At 42.9% G+C, this 21,330-nt stretch overlaps 1 protein-coding gene across 1 annotated transcript; it reads right to left on the bottom strand.

Annotated features, from left to right (window-relative positions):
• Positions 1–11,016: 11,016 nt before the first annotated feature.
• Positions 11,017–20,928, bottom strand: LOC113457609 (zinc finger protein OZF-like). The gene is made up of 4 exons (XM_026785904.1): positions 20,280–20,928; positions 16,886–17,012; positions 16,641–16,698; positions 11,017–15,221 (listed from the first exon to the last, which is right to left on the bottom strand). Exons 1-4 carry the CDS (start codon positions 20,460–20,462, stop codon positions 14,066–14,068), a joined length of 1,524 nt encoding a protein of 507 aa, XP_026641705.1. The 5' UTR covers positions 20,463–20,928; the 3' UTR covers positions 11,017–14,065.
• Between the last annotated feature and the right edge of the window lie 402 nt (positions 20,929–21,330).

The raw sequence follows: 21,330 nt of genomic DNA, 5'->3' as shown, positions 1-21,330 counted from the left end.
AGGAGGAGGAGGAGGAGGAGGAGGAGGAGGAGATAGATATAATTTATCTTGGTCTTACTGGCATGGCTATGGTTACCCCGTCATGTCCAAACCCCATACTCAGAGTTTAAGAGGAAGTCCTATAGACTGAATCATCTTCCTTTTAATTAACTGATGAATGACAAGTCACCTTGTACTCCAACAATGACCATCAATAACTCAGTGAGCTCCCCCAGTTAATTCCTTAGGTTCTCCTGCCTCAGCATCAGAGATTGGCAGTCTATGAAGTTCCATTTCAGCTGTCAGTCTGTCTCCAGAGTTTGAGAGTGCATTTTATCTTCTCGTGTGTAGGGCGTCCCGTCTTATTCAGGTAGCCTAGGCTGGCCTGCAAATTACTGTATCACTAAGGCTGGCCTTGAACTTAATTCTGATCCTCCTGCTTCCATCCCCTGAGAGCTGGGAATAAGTTAGCATGCTGCCAAACCCGGTAAGTTTGCCTTTCTGTGTGTGTATATCACTAGGGTATGTGTGGGGTTTTGTTCTGATTGACAGGTTTGAGTTTGTAAATGACTGTTTAGTAAGCATGTCCTTTCCCATAAAGAATTTGGTTTTAATTATATGCATGCACAATCATAGGCAAATATGGTTATTATAGGATTTTTTCTTTCTCCCTTTAATTGTTCATTCTGGAGACCTGGTTTACCTTACTGTATATGCACCTCAAAGCAGTTTAAGCTGAGCCAGCACACCGCCTCTAATTCCAGAATGTATTTGATCATAAACCAAACTTCGAAGTACCAATAAAAGGAAATAGTAGGATGGGGTTAAATATTGCTTTGTTTGGCTAGGAATGTGTGTGAGGACAGTCCCAGACTGCCTGCCTCGGGTTTTCCCTGTGACCTTGGTGTGACACAGGCTGCTGGCGAAGCTGATTCAAAACTGACCACTACCCCCACCTCCGTTCTCTTTTCAATCATCTGTGGTGCTAAATCTCCAGTTTCTCTGGATATTTAATAATGTTAACGTCGTCCTGGCGGTATTTTTATTAACTGTGCTAATAGTGCGAGACATGATGTGAGAGAGAAATTCTTCTCCACGAAGCCGAGTACCTTCCTCAAAGTTCTCGGCGTGTGACAGCCTATTCCGGAAAGCCTCACCTGACCTGGCAACACTCCTTTTAGAGCAAGAAGTCTTCTCCCTGAAACACCAGATGTGAAGTTTCCTGGGTGAAGTTCGAGGGAAACAAGCAGAGGAAACTCTTGAAAAAAAAAATCAAGTTCTGTGTAAATATAACTAAAATTCTTCCGTGGGCGGGATCTGCACCCAGGAGGAAGCCATGCTTTCTAAGAGGTTGTGTGGTTGACACTTGTTGATTTAGCTTTCGGCAGCCCGATCTCCCAGGACGTTGAGGACTTGGATCACAGGTCAAACAGAATTGCCAAGGGGTCAGTCCATCACCGGTTGATGGGAGGAGGAGGCACCCGGCTTAATTCGCGCAGTGTTCTTTTCTGGTGCGGCGGTTAGGTGCTTCGCTTACAGAGGGGCGTTGACGTTGAATATACTGCTATTGTGGCAGGGAAAAAAAGGATTTCACGGATGCCAGAAAATGGTGAGTGTGGAGAAACTGTCTGGCCCACTTCATCCCCAAATCCTCAGGTCCCCAGACCCGGGGAGATGGAGTAGACAGGACTACTGCTGACAGCTGTGGCTTCCCCTGCTTCTCACCTCAGCTCTGCAGTCTGTGCGCCTTAGTTAGCTTCTCAGGCATTCTCTGGCCCGCTTGGTGCTGCTTGGGTAATCCGTGGAGCCCCTGTGTCCTACCAGGTCCCTGTGTGTGCGTGCTTGTGGAAGTGAGCTGAGCCTTTGCCCGGTAGCTTTGCTCCGCCCAGAGATCTCCCTGGCTTTGGCCTTGGCAACAAAGATTTGGGGAAGACTTCACAGTCTGGCCTGTTGGTTTTGTGCTCCAGAGGTGGTGTGGGCTGAGGAACATTATCAGTTATAAAGACATGGGGGCCCGAGGCTGGTGCCGCAAGGGGCTGTGGTGGGTCCCCTTGGTGGGTGGGAGACAGACAGGCCATAGAGAGAAGAGTTTGGGTATAGAGTTTATTTGGTGGGTTATGGAGGGTGAAGGGAAGAAGGGGGAGAAGAGAGAGAGAGAAAGAGAGAGAGAGAGAGAGAGAGAGAGAGAGAGAGAGAGAGAGAGAGAGGAGAGGCAGTATTTACATCTTCAGAAGAGAGATTGAAAGAAAGAGAGGCTGGAGAGGAGACTTGGGGGAAGTGGGGGTGGGGGAGGTTGGGAGTGGGTGGAGCTTGTCTCTTAAAGGGACAGGATACCCAGATGACAGACCAGACCAGCAGATTATAACATTCCCATCTTTTTCTTATAATAAAAAGGCAGGAAGTTAGGCATAGCAGGCTGAGGGAATTGGGATGGCAGATTCTCAAGACTGCTTCCTGCTTATCTGTGGGTGTCGCCTTGGGGGTGCTTGAGAAAGCTGGGTGCTGGTCACATCCTGGGGTAGCTGTGTGGGAACTGCAGCCCCGAGTTGATATCCCTGCCCCCATTTTAAGGTGCTTATCTGCAAGGAAAACATAATAAATTCCCTCTGCTCCTGGAGCGAGGGAAAGAAGGAATTTTGAGTGCATGGTAACCATTCCTTGATCCCTGCCGGGGTCAGGCTACAGTCCCTTCGCAGCCCCCTCCTCATTTGATGCCATGGTATAAAAGGCAGCCCCAACAGGACAATAAAGGAAGCTGTTTCACCTCAACCTCGTGCTCTGTGCATTGATTCAACCTGGACACCCTTCGCCGAGACTCTTGGTTCCAGCCCCTGCTGGCGCGGCATAGCTGATCCCTTTACTCCTGTCCAGGGTTTGTGGCATGGAACTATCTGGTGTCTCTTAGACCCAGCATGGTGTTGGCAGAGCAGAGGACAAAACTAAGTTGAGGAAGAAAAAAATGTCAAGACCAGGGAACTGAGAGGGGTGTATCTGACCTGTTTAAGGTGAATCCTTCAATTCAGCTTCAAGACCAGGGAATTGAGAGGGGTGTATCTGACCTGTTTAAGGTGAATCCTTCCATTCAGCTTCAAGACCAGGGAACTGAGAGGGGTGTATCTGACCTGTTTAAGGTGAATCCTTCAATTCAGCTTGCTGGAACTCACGAGAATTTTTTTGGGTTTGTGAAAACCTAAGTTTTAGATATATGAATTGTCTAAAAGGCAGCATATTTATGTCAGAATGACTGTGACAGATGTTTTTGCACAATGAAAGACTATGAAAGGCAGCATAAGAGAAACATTTGATAACTTGCATTTGTCCTCAGACCTTTATAATTTGCAGGCACACACCTTAATAACTTGCACTTGTATATCTTAAAACACTTTTTATTTAGAACATGTTAAGAAGTTATACTGAAATTTGTTTGGTGCATTTGTCCTTTTAAATTGACAAAACCTCTTAGCTGTCAAACTGCATCAGAAATCTTTGAGAAGGATAAAAGTTTACTTGTATTATTAATTTAAAAATGACAGATAACTTACTTGGTTGTCTACCTAGAGCCTCTCCTCAGGGTGCTCCATGGTTGTTGAGGGTCGTATTTGCCTTTTGCTGTTTTAGAAGATCCTGTGGACTAGAAAATCTGTAGGAAGACAAGACTACCTTGATCTGGGCAGCTAGGCTGTAGATTCCAGTTCTGTCCACATCTGGAGATCTTCAGTTTAGATGAAAGGTAGCTTTGTCAGTGGTTAGTGCTTTCACTTGATGAAGCGAATTGTGGATGGACGTTGTTCTATGCTCATCTGTCTTCTGTCTTCTTTGGAGGAAATGGGGTGATGCTACTAGAAGTCTGCCTGTCTCTCTGATATGAAAAACCTTTTAATAATTAAACATTTAAATGCCATATTCCCCAGATCTCTGAGCAGTTGAGGGCTGTTTATAGGGTATATATTTAAAGTTATACCAACAGTATAGGATCTGCCTGAAGAGCTAGGTAAAAGCTTGAGTGTGCTGGTTTTTAATAGGTAAGATTTATACTTGTGGAAGACAAAAAATAAAAAACTGCTTGCAATAGAAACTTAATGGTAGAATTGACAATACTGGAGAACAGCTTAATATATTTTAAAGCAGGGTTGGATTAAATATACAGTAGTTTTGTAAGAGATTTAAGAGTACATACCAATTTAAAACATGAGACTTATTGTTTTCTTAGTCTGGAATGAGACACAATGAACAGAAAATTATAACATTTAACAATAAACAGACAATTATAGCTTTAAATAACAGTAAATATATGAACATTTATATCTAGTTGAATTTAAGTTCTATACACATATACACACAGAGTTAAAGCTAACTTATGTTTATACATAGTTAAGTCAGATGCATGCACACTCAAACATTAAACAGGAGTTGGGCAAAGTGGATGCCCTCTCAAAACACACCTATAATAGTCAGTAAGAGGAATTTAGAGACAAAAACATAAGTAAACTGCAAAACAAGGCAAGGAATACTTCAGTAAAGATGGCAGGACTTGGTCACCTAACTGCCCTTAGTTAAAATGGTGATGAAGTCACCTCACATTCCTTTAGTCAAGATGGTGGTAAGGTCACCTGCCCTGCCCTTAGTCAAAACGGTGGTGAGGTCATCTGACCTACCCTCAGTCAAAATGGTGGCAGCCATATGTTGAATGGAGAAACCATGTTTTTAGAGTCTCAGAGGGAATTTTAAACAGATATAAATAACAAGAAAGACATAGAGGCCATATAGAATATACATTTAAAACAAAATTACATCCGTGTAGCCACAAAATTCACACATTTTTTCATACATGAAGTAGACAGAAAAATTAGCACTGTGAGCTGTCCTGTGGCTGAGCCACTGCACCACCAGCCATGGTGGGGAGCAAGGACTGAAACTGGAAACAGCTGTCTTGTGGATCCAACTAATCTTGCCTATTTCTGTGGGACCAGCAGTAGCAGTGGCAGGGATAGAACAGAAGGAATAAGAGGGAGAAGAGGAATACCAGCAAGAAAAAAAGAAATTACAAGCAGATGGGCAGGTGTCTTAGTTAGGGTTTTATTGCTATGAAGAGGCACCGTGACTGTGGTAACTCTTATAAAGAAAACATTTAATTGGGGTGGCTTGCTTACAGTTTCAGACATTATCATCATGATGAGGAGCTTCACAGCTTGCCAGCCTACATAGTACTGAAGAGGTAGCTGATAGTCCTACATCTTGCAAGCAATAGGAAGTCGACTGGCATACTCCACAGTATCCTGAACTTAGAAAACAAACCTCAAAGCCTGCCTCCACTGAAAGACTCCAGCTTAGCTGCTGTAACGCCATTTTGCAAGGCTTTCACACAAACAAGTATAAGTTCAAGGTAAAGTCGGTACTCCTAGGCTGCCAAACAGGATATCTGTGGTCAGATATCAGGCCTAGGAGGGGAACGAAAAGTTCTGGGAAAAACTACATGTGCCCTAGATAGAGCCAAGTCAACTATTATCAGATCTTCATGTCCCCGAGGAACTTGTCCCCAAGTGAACCCATCGCTTCATTCGAACTGACCAATGGGATTCCTGTAACCATGCTTCTGCTTCTGCCGCCCGTTTCCATATAAAAGACCCCCTGCCCAGCTTGAGGGCGTGCAAGTCTTCCAAATAGACCCTGATGCCCGCAGGTACCTGTGCACTTCTCAATAAAAAAAAAACTCTTGCCGTTGCAGCCAGTGGTCTCGGACTGTCCGTTGGGTTTAGGGGTCTCCTCCTGAGGGAAGGTCCTCTCTGAGGGTCTTTCACCACAATGACACTCTTCCTCCAATAACACCATACTTACTCCAGCAAAACCACATCTTCTAATAATGCCAACCCCTATGAGATTATGGGAGCCAATTATATTCAAACTACCATAGCAGGCATTGTGGCCTGCTTATATAATCTTATTGTTTTAGAGGTGGAGATGGGATACTCAGGGCAAGCCAGCTAACTAGACTGGCAGAGTTAGCTAACTCTGGATTTAGCAAGAGATATTATCTCATTAAATAAATAAAGAGCAAAAGACACCAGATAGTAACCTTTGGCCATACCATACATCCGCACATGCACACACAATTACTTATAAGCAATTTTAGTTGAGGTTACTATTGCTGTAATGAAACACCATGACAAAAAGCAACTTATAGGGAAAATGGTTTATTTTGTTTATGTTTCCACATCATTGTTCATAATTAAAGGTAATCTTGACAGTAGTTAAATAGGGTAGGAACCTAGAGGCAGAGACTTGTGGAGGGGTGCGACTTGCTGGGTTACTGACTATAGGCTGTTCAGCCTACTTTGGGTACACAGCACTTAAATGGGGTTTGTGAGCAGAATGCTACAACTTGCTTAATGGTGACATAGATCAATTGCATCCCTGGAGCTGGGGCATTAAGGATGGCTCACAGGGGAAGTGAACATACCTCCTCCATGTTGAATGGGGCAGTGACAATAGGCAAAGCTACAGTGTTAGTCCTAGCAATGCCTACTTATCATTTTAAAAAAAATAAAAACCCATCCTTGTCAGAAAATGACTACAGATACACTGTAAGACAGATTCAAATGAAAAAGACCTCTGAAAGGGCCATAGTGTTGGGTAAATGCACATGGGCTGAGGAAAGAGAAGAGTATAGACAATCATAGATAAAAGAAGTAAAGATAATAAATATTAAACTTGAATAGAGTAAAAAAATAAGCCACATAAAGATGGAATATACACAGAGATTCTAAACTATGTTATTATTGTGTTTTCTTTGGATTTTTTGACTGTTAATGAGCTAACAGCTGAAAAACATTTGATTCTGGGGCCTGCTAAGCTAAACCAACATATATATCTTAAAGGTATGTTGACTTCAAAATGATTCTAAGGATATGTTACTTTGAAAAAAAGGTTCTTTTGTTTCTACAGAAGTTGAGAACCTGTGGATTCCTTCCAAGCTAATGTGGTTTGATGGAATAAAACCCCTGAAAGGACTTCATGAACCCTAAAAATACTTCACCCAACAATCATCAGGAAGCAGTTTGGAGAAAATAATGTCCAAATTCCCAAAATGATTGTTTATAAACGTTTGTTTTCATTTGAAGGGGTGGATTATAAATAGTTAATGGTTATAATCAAGGTCTTTCTAAAGAAAAAAAGGGGGTATGATATAAAAATGAATACATTAATAAGACATTGGTTTATTGAAACAAATTTAAGGTAAATTTTGTTATCTATTTCTACTCTTATTTAAAGTATTATTTTATATAGCTCATTTAAAATATAATATATGATTAAAAATTACAGATTAATAGTCATTTTTAGTAGTCAAACTTGTAGTCATGTTAGTTAGGCTTTCTAGATATACAGAGATATATTTCAGTTAGATAGATAACCTTCAAAGACTTAAAAGACCTACAGTATATGGTATTTAAAATGTGTTAAGAACTTAGACTTTTCTTGACAGTGAGACATGTCTGCTTCAGGCAGCACCAACCTTCAAGAGGTTGATAGGCATTGAAGAAACTTGTTATGTAATTTGCCTTCAATGTCAAGGCTAGCCATTTGGGCAAGGAACTGCTCTTACCTGGATTGTTTGATGGTATACTGTATGACCTGAACATGCAGGACACACACATACACACACACACACACACACACACACACACACACACACACACACGACAGCTGAACTTGCCAAAAGAAGGTGAGACAGTACTTCAGGGTTTCTACTTCAACAAAGAAGCCATCAGACATTCTGAAGTACTCAGGAGAAAGTGACTGAAAAACTGCCAATACAGGCAAAGCAGTCTTTCAAATTCTTGTTTCACTGAAATGCCAGATATTATGGACTATAGGATAATGATGGATGCCCCAATGTTACAGAAGAACTTTGGGTGACTGTCTAGGCAGCATGATGTCTCTCTCTGTCTATTCTAGTGTTTTGGAAATTGCTTACAATGCACTTCTTATTTACTTAGGTAATATTATATCCTTCTTGGGTCCACGATGGAGTTGAAGACAGTTAAAATTATAGTTTTCCTTAGTTATAATAAAAGATAACTAAGATATGAAACTTTAGACTCACAAATATAAAATAGATAGAATATTTTCTTCAATTTTGTCAGATACAAATATAGACTAAATATTGTAACTATAATTCTTTTTTGATAACTGTTTATTCATATATAATTCTACTATGTTAAAGTTAAAACCTTCCTTTTTATTTACACAGGAAGGGGAAATAATATGGGAGTTCCCCCTGTATGCTATGAATATATTTTCTTACCATTGGTTAATAAAGAAGCTGCTTTGGCCTATTGCAGGGTAGAATATAGCTATGCAGGAAAACTAAACTGAATGCAGGGAGAAAGAAAGTAAAGACAGGCAGACACTATGTAGCCACCCAAGAAACGAAATGTGAAGTAACAAACCATGAGACTCGTAGTAAAATATAAAATAATAGAAATAGGCTAATTTAAGATGTAAGAGCTAGCTAGAAATATGCCTGAGCTGTTGGCCAAACAGTGTTGTAATTAATATAGTTTCTGTATGATTATTTGGGTCTGGGTGACTGGGAAACAAAAGCATAGTCTCCTTTTACAGTCAGACTTCTGCTCTTCCTCTATCAACTTCTGGGGTGAGTCACTATACTCTATGCAATGCTGGGGATGAACCCAGAACCTTCTGTGTGTTTGGTAAGTACTTAATCAACTAAACTACTTCCATTCATAGCCTGAGGAAATGTCTTTTTGAACAGAATTTTCTCTTTGCCTTCCTGGCATCCTTTTCTTCAAGAAGCCTTTCCTGTTACTGAAAGTGGGGATCACAGAGTGCTCAGTATCTCAGGGAGGCAAACCCTAATCCAAGAAGAGGGTTTCAGGAAAAGTCTGACCCCCTGAAATGGGATGGAGGACTTAACTTTTGTAATTGGCTTATAAAGACTATGCAGATTCTTTTTCCAAGTTTTATCTATAAAAGTTTTCTTGTAGTGAAATTTTTGAGAGGGGTTACATTAAGTAACTAATGGAAGCAGATGCAGAGATCTACAGCTAAGCACTGGGCCGAGTTCCTGGAGTCCATTCAGAGAGGGAGAAGGGATTATATGAGCAAAGGGGCCAAAATCATGATAAGAAAACCCACAGAGACAGCTGACCAGAGCTCACTGACTATGGACTAGAGAACCTGCATAGGACCAAACTAGGCCCTCTGAATGTGGGTGATGGTTCTGTGGCTTGTGCAGTCTGTGGGGCCACTGGCAATGAGACCAGGGTTTATCCCTAGTGCTTAACTGGCTTTTTGGAGCTCATTCCCTATGGAGGGATACATTGCTGAGCCAAGATACAGGGGGGAGGGGCGTGGTCCTGCCTCAGCTTGCTGTGCTAGGCTTTGTTGACTCTCCATGGGAGGCCTTACCCTGTCTGAGTAGATGGGGGATTGGGTTGGAGAAAGGTGCAGGACTGGGAGGAGGGGCAGGAAAGAGAACTGTGGCTGGTATGTAAAATGAAAAAATAAATAAATAAAAAATTTAAAAAATATATTTTGGTGGTTCTCAAATACTTTTAAAGATTGCTGTGAGCAATCCCCTTTCCCTACCCAAAGACTCCTGTTAAAAACAACAACAACAAAAAAGCAAAAACCAAAGAAGAATGTTTTATAAACCAAGTTGTAAGGCAGTTTTATGTGGGTAATTTTCCAGATTTGGCACTGAGAGGCAAGTGCTTGAAACTCAAGGTTATATATCATTTTGGCCTTCACAGAAAAATTTGTCTTTGACAAGAATGCCATAGAATATAAGTTTCCGCACGGGCAAATTGGCTCTTTCTACCCCCCCCCCCCTTTTTCCCTTCTTTGTTGACACAGGGCCTCACTCTGTAGCTTTAGACTTACCCGGCCTGGAACTGACTGCAGTGCTCAAACTCAGAGATACACCTGCCTCTGCCTCCCAAATGCTGGGGTTGAAGGTGTGCACTACCATGCCAGTCTTTTCAATTTGGGTTTTATCAGTGATATCTCAAGTTTCCTGTTTTTATTAGCAAAAAAGACCAATGAGACCATGGGGTGGGGGTGGCTTGTTTTCCTTAATTCTTTCTAGTCTGCTTCAATTTGAACATATTCAACTTAGCCTCAACTCAGCTTTGAAGCCTGGTAACCTAGGTGTAGTACTCACTTTCAATTTATGAACTCACTTCAGCTTGAGTTTATGGAAGTAAATATTACCAAATGTGAAGAGCATCTGTATTTACTGGAAGGCAGTGTCCAGGGCATTGTTGGAAATACTTGAGGAAGTTATAAAAACTAAAATTCATCCAGATGAGTGGAATTAACACTCACAGGGAAGTCCTGCTCTATGATGAGACACATGACATACCTGAAAAACAATTCCGGTCTAGCAATGTGGCTTTGGATAAAGCACTTACCACGCAAGTGAGAGGACTTCTGTTAAAATCCCCTGAAGTCAAAGTAAACATGAGATGCAGCAATGCACTGTTGCGGGCGGTCCTTCCGCTCCTCCAGCCAATAGCCTCTGAGATACCAGCCCATTGGGGCGTGGTCTCTCTCCCTTTAAAAAAGCGGCCACTTCCCTTCTCACTCTCTCTTACTTTCTGCTCCGCTTCCGGTGACTAGACTCCCTTTCTGGTTGCGCAGAGGGTGATCTGTAAGTTTTTTTCCCGTTTGAATAAATAACTATTCTATTAATCATAATTCTAAACTGGTGTGGGATTGTTTTCGACTTACGCCTTCGCCTTCATCGCACAACTGTAATCCCAGCATTCCTATGACCAAACAGGAGAATCCTAGAAGTTCAGGGGATAGCTATCATATGCAGCAGATACGAGAGTTCTTGCCTCCCTTAAGGTGGAAGGTAAAGACTGACACCCAGAGCTGACCTTGGACCTAGACACTGTTCTGTAGTCTATGCGTGTTCACACACGTAGGCCTTTAAAAAGTAGACAGTACTCAATTAAAAGCAGGGACCAAGACCAAACAAACAAACAAACCCGATTCTGTACATGTCTTTCACATTTTTTTTTTAATTGAATACATTTTGCAAACTGAAAAAGAGAACAACCCATCTTTGAACCGATGAGCTCATGTTAGTCAGGGTTTTCCAAAGGAATGGAACAAAGGAAATTATTATAGAAGGCATTACTAGATTGTTGTATATGATAGAGGCTGGTGATCCAAAAAGGGCTGGCTGCACACCAGGGAAGAAGAAAACTTGGTAGATGCCCACTCCAAGAAGCCAAATGCCTCAGGAGCCCCAATCTGAGGCTAAAAGTTTGGAAACTCCTGGAGAGTCACTCAAATTGAGGCCGTGTTGAGAGGAAGAAGAAAATGGAGTCAGGTATCAGCAGATGATCATAGCAGTACTGACAGATGAGCTCAGCAGGAAGGGAAGGCAGGTGTGTACCCACTGCCTTTTCCTGAGACGCCTCTGAAATGCTGCTGGAAGCTGTTGCCCACATTAAGTGTGAGTTTTCCCCTTCAGTCACTGTCCCACATGTCACCCCTGTGGAAATTTCCCCAGCCAAGTGGATAACAGAGACCACCCACTCCAAGTCCATCCTTCATTAATTTAATACCCAACAACATCCTATGTTATACATAATTTCTAAAGAAAGACAATAAGGTATTTCACCTAACATAATTTTCATGTACAAAAGAAAACATATTGTTTCCTTAGAATAGGTGTCAAAGTCCCTTGAAGAAACTTTATTAATTTATTATACCATAATTAAATATGACAATACATAGCAAAACCAATGCTGGCATTAACTCAATAAATATCATCCATGGTAAAGGAACATCCATGAAAGAAAACATGACCAGTTTCTTAATATATGTGTGCATATGTTTCAGCTCCATTTTCTGTTGTAGTGACAAAATATGCAGGTAAAAGCAATATGAAGGAAAGGGGGTTTCTTGGCTCATAATTCCATCACTGTGAGGAAGCCAACATGGCAGAAACTTGGAGCAGCTAATCACATTACATCCACAGGGGGGGAAAAAGGCTGAGAGCAATGAGTTAATGCACGTATGCTTGTGCTCACTTTCTCCACGTTTATCCACTCCTGGGTCCCAGTCAGGGAATGGCATTTCCAAAAGTGGGTGAGCCCTTTCACCTCACTATTCAGACAAAATAACTACACACTGGCGTGCTCAGGGGCCCGTCCTACATGTGGTTCTGGATTTTTTTTTAAGCTGGTTATCGACAGTAACCATCACACTATAAAAATAAGCACATAGATTCTTTTTGTTTTTGAGTCAGGTCTCACTATGCATCCCTAGCTTTTCTGGAGCTAACTATAGAGACCAAATTGGTCTTGAACTCATCGAAACTCATTTGCCTTTGCTTCCTGGTGCTGAGATTAAAGGCATATGCCACCACACCTACCCCAGCATATATTCTTAACAAAATAAGACAGAAAACAATTAGAATATTGTGAGGTCCCACAGGTATACTATATTTGTAAGTATCTTTTTCTGGTGGCATTTTGTATGTCTTCATCTTCAGAAAGCACTAAGAATCTTGGTTTTTAAAATTTTAATTTAAAATAAACTATAGCACAAAAAGTTTGTAAATAAATAAAAGCATCATGCCCCAAATTAGCTAGCTCTTTACCTTGAAAAGTGACCTGAAATTCTACTCTTGAAGTAGCTGAGCTATTTATTACCCTGTTTGGACTACTGAATTGTAGCTTGCACACAGGTTTTGATCACCAGACATGGTAATACAAAGGGAATCCAGGAATAGTCTCCTGTTCCCCTTGTCCTAGTGCAGTTTGTTGCTGCTGTTGTTAAAACACTGACCAAAGTCAACTTGAGGAGGAAAGGGTTTGTTTTGGATTACACTTTATACTTCAGCACTAAGAAAGCCGGGGTAGAATCTCAAGACAAGAACTTGGAAGTAGGATCTAAGCAGAGACGATGAAGGAAAAGTGATTATTAGCTGGCTCCTTCTGGCTTGCGCAGCCTGCTTTCTTAGACAACACAGGACCACTACCTAGGAGTGGCGCCACCCACAGTGGCCCCGTCACACTCATCATTAGTCAAGAAAATCTCCATACACTTGCCTGCAGGCCAATCTAATGGAGGCAATTCCTCAACTGATTCTCTTTCCAGATAACTCTCATGGTGTCAAGTAGACAAAAAAATAACTGGCGCATCTCCTTTGCTGCAATGCAGTTTCATTCCTCTCTGGTAGTGTTGAGCCCCACTCCTGGTAACAGTAACTGATTTTAGTAAACTCAAGGGCACAAGGAACCTAGAGTAAATGGGGATGGGTCACGGTGGGTATGCAAGGGTGCCTTTGCCTGCAGTTCAAAGGAATGGCTTCTCCTCCTGGTAGTAAGACATCCCTGCGTTGAGATCAGTAGAACAGGAAGCAAAAGTTTGTGAGTTCCAGGGATGATTCCCCTGCCCTGACTCCTAGACCCACAAGAGAAATGGTACCATATTAGATGTCAAATTTAGAGCAAACCCATCCTTCTGGAGAATCCTGCACTAGGACTATGAACTACCGCTATAACTACATTTCGGAAGGACATTCCACCATTCAATCAAACAAAATTCTTCACAATAGTAGGGAACATGGTTAAAAAAAAAAAGATACTACCTATTAACCCTTGCCACACTGTTTAAGCAAACTTCAGAGAATTATGTCATGCCACCATTTACATACAAGAGTTAAACTTAGAAATAAATAGTTCATATAGCTATTTCAAATAACAATATAACATAGTTTTTGGACATTTCTTCCAGGTTATATAACGTTTGGAGCATTCTGAATAAATCACTTCACATTGACCTTTCATAACGCACATGTGTAGTACTCCACTACCTGAAGAATTTTAAGAATTTGAAAACTATTTCTTACAACTTTCAACTTTCTGATGTTTCTGTACACGTTTTGATATTGGGTGTATTCTATTCTTAGTTTGTTAATTTAACAATATGATTAGTGGCAATCCTCACAACTTCATATTGAGACTTGTTTTCTTCCCTAAACATTGTCAAGTTCTATTTATAGAAGGGGCATGCAATAAGAAGGCAGTTCTGCTTTCTACGCTTAAGAATTCTCTCTAGTATGGGTCTTTTCATGTATTCTAAGGGAACCACACCGAGTGAAGGCTTTCCCGCACTGCTTACATATGTAGGGTTTCTCACCCGTGTGAATTTGTTCGTGTCTTTGACAATCACCCAAAGCAGGAAAGGCTTTCCCACACTGCTTGCATGCATAGGGTCTTTCTCCGCTGTGAATCCGTTCATGGCGTCTAAGAGAACTGTAACCACTGAAGGCTTTCCCACATTCCTTACAGTCATAGGGCTTTTCCCTAGTGTGAATCCTTTCATGGCGCTGAAGAGAACTCTGTATAGTGAAGGCTTTCCCACACTCCTTACATTTATAGGGCTTCTCTCCAGTGTGAATTCGCTCGTGGATTCGAAAGGTACCAGAAGAGATGAAACCTTTCCCACACTGTTCACAGACATAGGGCTTCTCACCGCTGTGAATTCTTTCATGATTTCGAAGGGAGGTGCGAGTGGTGACGGCTTTATTACACAAGTTACAGACATAGAGCTTCTCTCCCGTGTGAGTCCGCTCGTGCACTCGACAGGTACTTGAAGAAATGAAGCATTTCCCACAGTACTTGCATACATAGGGTTTCTCTCCACTGTGAATTCTTTCATGTCGAGGAAGCGAACTTTGACCAGTGAAAGCTTTCCCACAATACTTACAAATAAACGGTTTCTCTCCACTGTGAATCCTGTCATGGCGTCGAAGGGAACCACGGCTAGGGAAGGCTTTCCCACAGTGGTTACATATGTAGGGTTTCTCACCAGTATGAGTTCTTTCATGTCTTCGAACCTTACTTGAAGAAGAAAAGGCTTTTCCACATTGCTGACATTTATATGGTTTCTCTATGGTGTGATTATTGTCATGCTTCAGAAGGTATTCAGGATACATCAAGGCTTTCCTACATTCCCTAAATTTATAGAGACTGTCTTCGTACATCTCATATCCGTATGGTCTATGTCCTGTTTGACCAGGGTTCTGCATACGTAGGGGTGGAAGACCAATAAGTACGTCTTCACTTAAATTCCTTTCACACAGCTTTATTCCATGAGGGGTTTTCTTGTTCACAACAGTACCTGGAAACTGGCTGAAGATTTTCTCACATTGTCTACCTTCACTGGGTCCATACAGCAATTCTACCACTTCATTTCTGTGAAAAGTAGAAGGCACATTACTCAAACTTTGTTTACAAGTTACCTGTGAGGAGACTTGTTCATATTGCACCATCAGAATTCTTGAACATGGGCCCGGCGGTGGTGGCGCACACCTTTAATCGCAGCACTCAGGATTTTAATTGTGTGTGTCTGTGTAGGTACGTGCACATAAGTGAGGTATCTGTAGAGGCAAGAGCTCAGACCTCCTGGAATTGGATGGAGTACAGGTGCTTGTGAGTTGCCCAACATGGATGCTGGGAACCAAACTCAGGCTCTAATCAAAAACAGCACTGGTATATATGTATGTATGAATGTATGTATGTATGTATGTATGTATGTATATATGTATGTATGTATGTATGCATCGTTGTGTGTGTGTGTGTGTGTGTGTGTGTGTGTGTGTGTGTGAGAGAGAGAGAGAGAGAGAGAGAGAGAGAGAGAGAGAGAGAGAGAGAGAGAGTATGGTCATGGGCAAGTGAGTAAAAACGCATGCACCACTACCTCAATGTAGATATTGGAGGAAAACCTGCAAGAGTTGGTTCTCTTGGTTCACCACATGTGTCCAGGGGATGGAACTCAGGCATTAGGTTGGTGGCAAGCACTTTACCTACCGAGTCATTTCATCAGTCCCTACTGTGTGTTATGTGGTTAATGTTATGTACATGCAGTATGTCATTAGAAGGTCAGGTGAGAAGGTCAGGCCCCTCTCCTACCACTTTCAATCTTACCCCTGAGATGGGGACCTCGTATTGACTATGGAACTCATGCCACCTGTCTTACCCCCCCTCCACCCCACCTAGGCTGAGAGCCAGCAAACCCTAAAGACAGTCCAGGCTCCACTTTTGTTTTTAAATGTGGGTGCTGGGGATCATTGAACTCAGGTATTAATGCTCACACAGCAAATATTCTTACCACCTGATCCGTCTGTCTGTCCAGACCACATCATTTTAAACTAATTTTGTCTATGAAACAAATTTTATGTATACTGGATTATCAGAAAGTCAACCATATCCTGTTGTTGGTATATCATGTCACCAATCCTCTATGAATTTTTATAAAATTATTTGAGATTTAGTTATTTTAAAGTTGGGCATATTTATTTGCTTGGCTTATTTTTAAAATTTCTAGTCTAGGCTAGATTCTCAAAAACATTTTCCCTTTATCTTGCTGTATGTGTATAGGTGTTTTACATGTATGTCTGTGTAACACCTACATGCAGTGCCTGAGGAGGCCAGAAGAGGGCGTCCAATCTCCTGGGACTGGCGTTACAGCCGGTTAGGTCCCATGTGGGCATGCTGCCAATCTAATCCTGGTCCTTTAAAAGAACAACCAGTGCTATTAACTACTGAGCCATCTTTACCTTTGATTCCCACACTCTCAAACAGCATTCTTCTCATGTAGAGGGGACAGATTACCTTAGGGTTCTCCTATAATGTTCATCATCTTCAATCCTCTGGCCTTCCTCAGTTTGTCCTAAAACACAGAGGCAGGAAAAGTCATTATGACGTCTCCTTATAATATTCTGTAAGTTCATGATAGGACATACCCATGTCTGGCGTATTCACCACATTATCTTTCACATCCTAAAGCACTGAACGGCACTGGAGAGTGAGGCAGATCTGTTCTCTATCATTAACTGAGGAAGTAACCTCATCCTTACCTATAGCAACAAGGTTTTTGAAGGTTTCCTGCATCACATCTGTGTAGAGTTGCTTCTGGGAAGGATCCAACAAATCCCACTCCTCCAAGGTGAAGCTCACGGCCACGTCCTCAAAAGTCAGACAGTCCTAAAACAGCCCACAGCAGGAGGAAGAGTAAGATTCACAGCACTGTAATGTAGATGTACTCTGTAGGAAGTCACAGGGTTCTGTGCCCTTCAAAGGTCATGGTACTCTATTCACCAACAACTCTCCTCCTTTACCCAGCATTTCTTGTATTGGACGGGAACTCTTTGTTCAAGAGCCAACAGCATAGGAACAGGAACACCAAATATGCTGCTGGATCCAAACTTTGGTACACATAGACTCTCTCCCTACAGTCCTGCCACTCAGTGCACACACAGCTAACACTAGCTATGAGTCTACATCTCCTTAGAAATGACCAAAACCCGAGTATTTTTGCTGGTGTCTAGATCTTGCCCGTTGGGCAGATCTCAGCAGGGGTCGGAATTAAAATGTATCCATATAGTTTCTGTACACAACATATTATTTCCTTAAGTTCCCTCTAAATGTTTGAAAACTTCCAATATTACCACCAGAGGGAGACCACTTGATTCTCCCGCAAAGTGCCATCTGAAAGATGAATCTTTATTGAGTTGGTGTGATAATATTTATCACTTTTTTCATAACTTGTTATTTATGGAGTTTAATATATGTATTGGGCCTGTACTATTAGAAAACTTCAGGGAGGTTACACCTGGTTTCTTACAAAATAACCATGGGAATTCTGGAGAGGAATTTACTAAGGTAATAACAAATATTACTTAAGAAAAATAGAAAATGCCAAAACAATATGAAGTAATAGGAATCGTGCCACAAATTTTAAATGGAACTCAAATGAATTCAAGATGCCACCAGCCCCATTTGAAAAGGTTACTTTTGCCGGGCAGTGGTGGTGTATACTTTTAATCCCAGCATAGTTTCAGGACAGGCTCCAAAGCTACAGGGAAACCCTGTCTTGAAGCCCCCTACTCCCCCCAAAAAGAAAAGGTCATTTTTTTCTTCAAGTAACCGCAAATAGGAGACCGGAGGGAGAGCCCTAGGTGAGACAAAGAGCAGCCACCCCTCCCCTGCAGAACAAGAGAAGGTGGTCCCCATACCCTTCCCCATCAACACGGCCCCTCTCATTACTTTACAGCAGTACTCAAATGGCAGAGCCCCATCTTCTCTGGGCTGGGTTAATAAACAGCCTGCTGGCCCCATCCCCTCTTCCCTGAGTATCTTGGAGAGGAGAATACAGCCAGAACAAGAAGATGAAGGTTTGTTGCTGGTAGCAGCAGCAATGGTGCGTGTCTAAGAATGAGCACAGAACAAAAACCAATACAGATGTCCAGAGGTAGCTTGTGAACAGAGGGAAAGATGGTACCAGGATGGGGGGCAGGGAGGAGCAAAAGAAGAGGGGTAAGGTTAGTTCTTTAATGCCCCACTGGAGGAAGGGGAATAGCATAAAGTAGAAACAGAAGTGGTGAGTTAGCGCCCCATCTGCCACGGCTGGAAGCCAGAGACAGCTACCTCACCCTGGAGATAGGTGGTAACTCCCATCTGTCACTGTAGGTAGGTCCCAGGTGAGGACAAGGTGGGTGGCACCAATATCTGCCCTACTTACCCAACCTAGTGAAGGATCCAGGTAAGGTGAGGCAAAAGGGACTGAGAACCCTATCTGGTGACAGTCTGGTGTGGTGCAGGGAGGGCATGCTGGGATCTAAGCAATCCCTGCACTGTCAATCAATAGGGCTTGCCAGAATAAGATGGGGCTGGGGCCCCTTAAGTCCAGGGAATGCTCCCAGGACCCTCATTGCGGTGGCTCTCAACCCATGGGACCCATATCAGATATCCTGCATATCACATTGGAATTATGAGTCACAACAGTAGAAAGTAGCAACAAAATGATTTTATGGTTGGAGGACACCACAACATGAGGCTGTATTAAAGAGCGGCAGCCTTAAAAAGGTTGAGACTCAAGCCACTGTATTAGGGGAACCTCCTCTCTGGAGAGCAAGGTCATGCACAGACACAGACAACAAAAGAAGGATGTATCCCTTGGATGATCAGTATTAATAAACCTGAAACTTAGAGTCAGCTTAGTGTTCCAGCAACTCAGTGAGGCTTGAATTTTTCCCATCATTTCATGATAAGAGTCAAAAGGAAAAAACAAAACAAAACAAAACAAAACAAAAAAAACCTCCAGAGCAAACACACATGTATCCAATGCAGTCTACATTTTGCCAAGATTTGGTCAGTAGAAAAGCTCTGATATTCTACAAACTCAGTATGCAATCAAATACCCAGATAGAAAATATACAATACTCCCAAGGCTGGAGTATTCTAATTTTTGAAAATCTAGAGACAAGTATTTCCTATTTCAGCTTCAGCTTAAGGTCATTAAAAACAAAACAACAAAAAACCTGTAATTTCCTCTGTCCTTTCTACTTCAAAAAAAAAAAACCCTTTATTTTAAATTTTGCATGTGTCTGCGTGTGTGCATGTGGTGCATGCCTCTGAGTGCAGGTGCTTACGGAGGCCAGAGAGCTAGGGCCCAGCTGGAACTGAGGTTTCAGGCTGTTTTGTACTATCTAACATGGATATGGGAATCAAATGGGTCTTCTGCAAGAGCAGTGTTGTTGTGAATATATTCCTTATAATGCACACAACCTTTCCATGATGCTCACCCAAAGAACAGGATGACCCGTGGGGAAAACCGTCATCCCTTCCTTTACACCTCCTTTCTACCCCAGTGTACTTGGAAACATAAACATTACGCCCATTTCTGCTTATTTACTGGCTTATCGCTATTGCGATACTTTTCACAGCCAAGTCTTCCAATTAGCGTGCAAACTTAAAACCACTGTCACGAGCTAACGGTCAAAGGACAATAACAATGACGTCAGAGAGGAGCGCAAGTCTCTTCCTCCAACAGCGCAGTTACTTAGGATTCTTACTACTGAGCTGGGCAGTGTGAGGGGACGCCTGGACATGGGGAGATCTGAAGGTCACAGAGTTAAGATCTGTGCTTCTCGGGAGAGCACTGGAAAGACTTCCCGGAAAACTACCGCTGCAGCAGAGCCAGGCACCCAGCCCCGCAGCAGCTCCCGCTCACGGCCCCACGTAGAAGCGAAAGCTCTCCCCAGGACCCTCTGGCTGTCACCACACGGGAGGGGGTCTGGTCTAGCGTGGGCAGAGCTGCAGACAAGAAGCCAGGTTTTGGTAAAACGGTGGATTCCCGCCGCCATGGAGCAGAGGGGCTGAGCGCTCCTGCGAGCCCCAAGGTGCACCCCCGTGGACCGTGGACTTAATCCGAGGAGAACCGCACACCGCACACCCCAGCCCCGTGCTCACCATGTTTCCGCCTGCGGCTGCCTGCGGCCTCACCTCCGCTCCTGGGGCCGGAGCTGTCCCAGCTACCGAGGCTGAGCCCCCAAGACTTCCTCCGCTGACACTAGGATGGCCGCGCCAGGAAGAAAGATGGCGGGTAAAGAACTTCCGCCTCTGAACTGACAGCTCCCCCAACCTTGGGCACATCTTACTTCTGCTTCCTAGGTTTCTAGCTGGCTCGAGGCCTGCTTCTGGTTGACCATTAGAACTAAACGGGAGGACTCTAATGCTGACAGCACACCACCATTTGCAAAACACCAGGAAAATCAAGCCAGCACCTTGCAGCTGAAAGAGTTCTCAAGCCTCCTAGCCAGTTATGAACCCTGTAACATCAGTATCGACCTGCGAGTCATGACAAACCCATTGGTATGATAGTGGAATGGGAGCTATGGTTGCAACAAACTTCTGATTGCATTTAAGCTCTCTTTCCAGGAAGGGACTCAATGGATAATGGTGTAAACTTACTCAAAAGCCCATCAGTGGGGAGGGCATAGGCCCAGGCGAGAACTGTTCTGTTGTTTTGCTACATGGACATAATGTCAGGCTGTCTTACAAATATCTGTGTTTGTGCTCATAAATGAGTGTTGCTCTCAGAAGATCAGTGCTGGCCAGGGAAGAGTCTGTTTGCAGCGGGTGATACTTAATTCAGACGCTGGTAAGTGGTCCAAGTGCTGAGAGTAAGTGATGTCTGTTACCCATCCAAGGTGTGGAGAATACCACAAAGGACAGGAAGAATACATGCATTGGAGGGGGGAAGGGATGCTGTGAATGCTGTCCTCTGCACACGATAAAGCTGTTGAGCTCACAGACCTGCAGACAATGAGGCCGCACCCTTCCAGAGGAGCTATTAAGAACTGGTGGCTTAGCCAGGCGGTGGTGGCGCATGCCTTTAATCTCAGCACTCGGGAGGCAGAGGCAGGTGGATCTCTGTGAGTTCGAGGCCAGCCTGGTTTACAAGAGCTAGTTCCAGGACAGGAACCAAAAAGCTACGGAGAAACCCTGTCTCGAAAAATAA

This window comes from Microtus ochrogaster, linkage group LG3 (genome assembly GCF_000317375.1).
Source record: "Microtus ochrogaster isolate Prairie Vole_2 linkage group LG3, MicOch1.0, whole genome shotgun sequence".
NCBI classification, from domain to species: domain Eukaryota; kingdom Metazoa; phylum Chordata; class Mammalia; order Rodentia; family Cricetidae; genus Microtus; species Microtus ochrogaster.
This window is presented reverse-complemented; position numbering and strand designations above follow the sequence as displayed.

Bases quoted from the DNA above. Each gene is read 5' to 3' on its own strand.
- LOC113457609 (XM_026785904.1), bottom strand. From the start codon at position 20,462: ATGTGCCCAAGGTTGGGGGAGCTGTCAGTTCAGAGGCGGAAGTTCTTT. The intron at 16,699-16,885 runs GTAAGGATGAGG...TCTGTGTTTTAG, and splicing joins CAAAAACCTTGTTGCTATAG to GACAAACTGAGGAAGGCCAG. The intron at 15,222-16,640 runs GTAATCTGTCCC...TACTTTTCACAG, and splicing joins CATTATAGGAGAACCCTAAG to AAATGAAGTGGTAGAATTGC.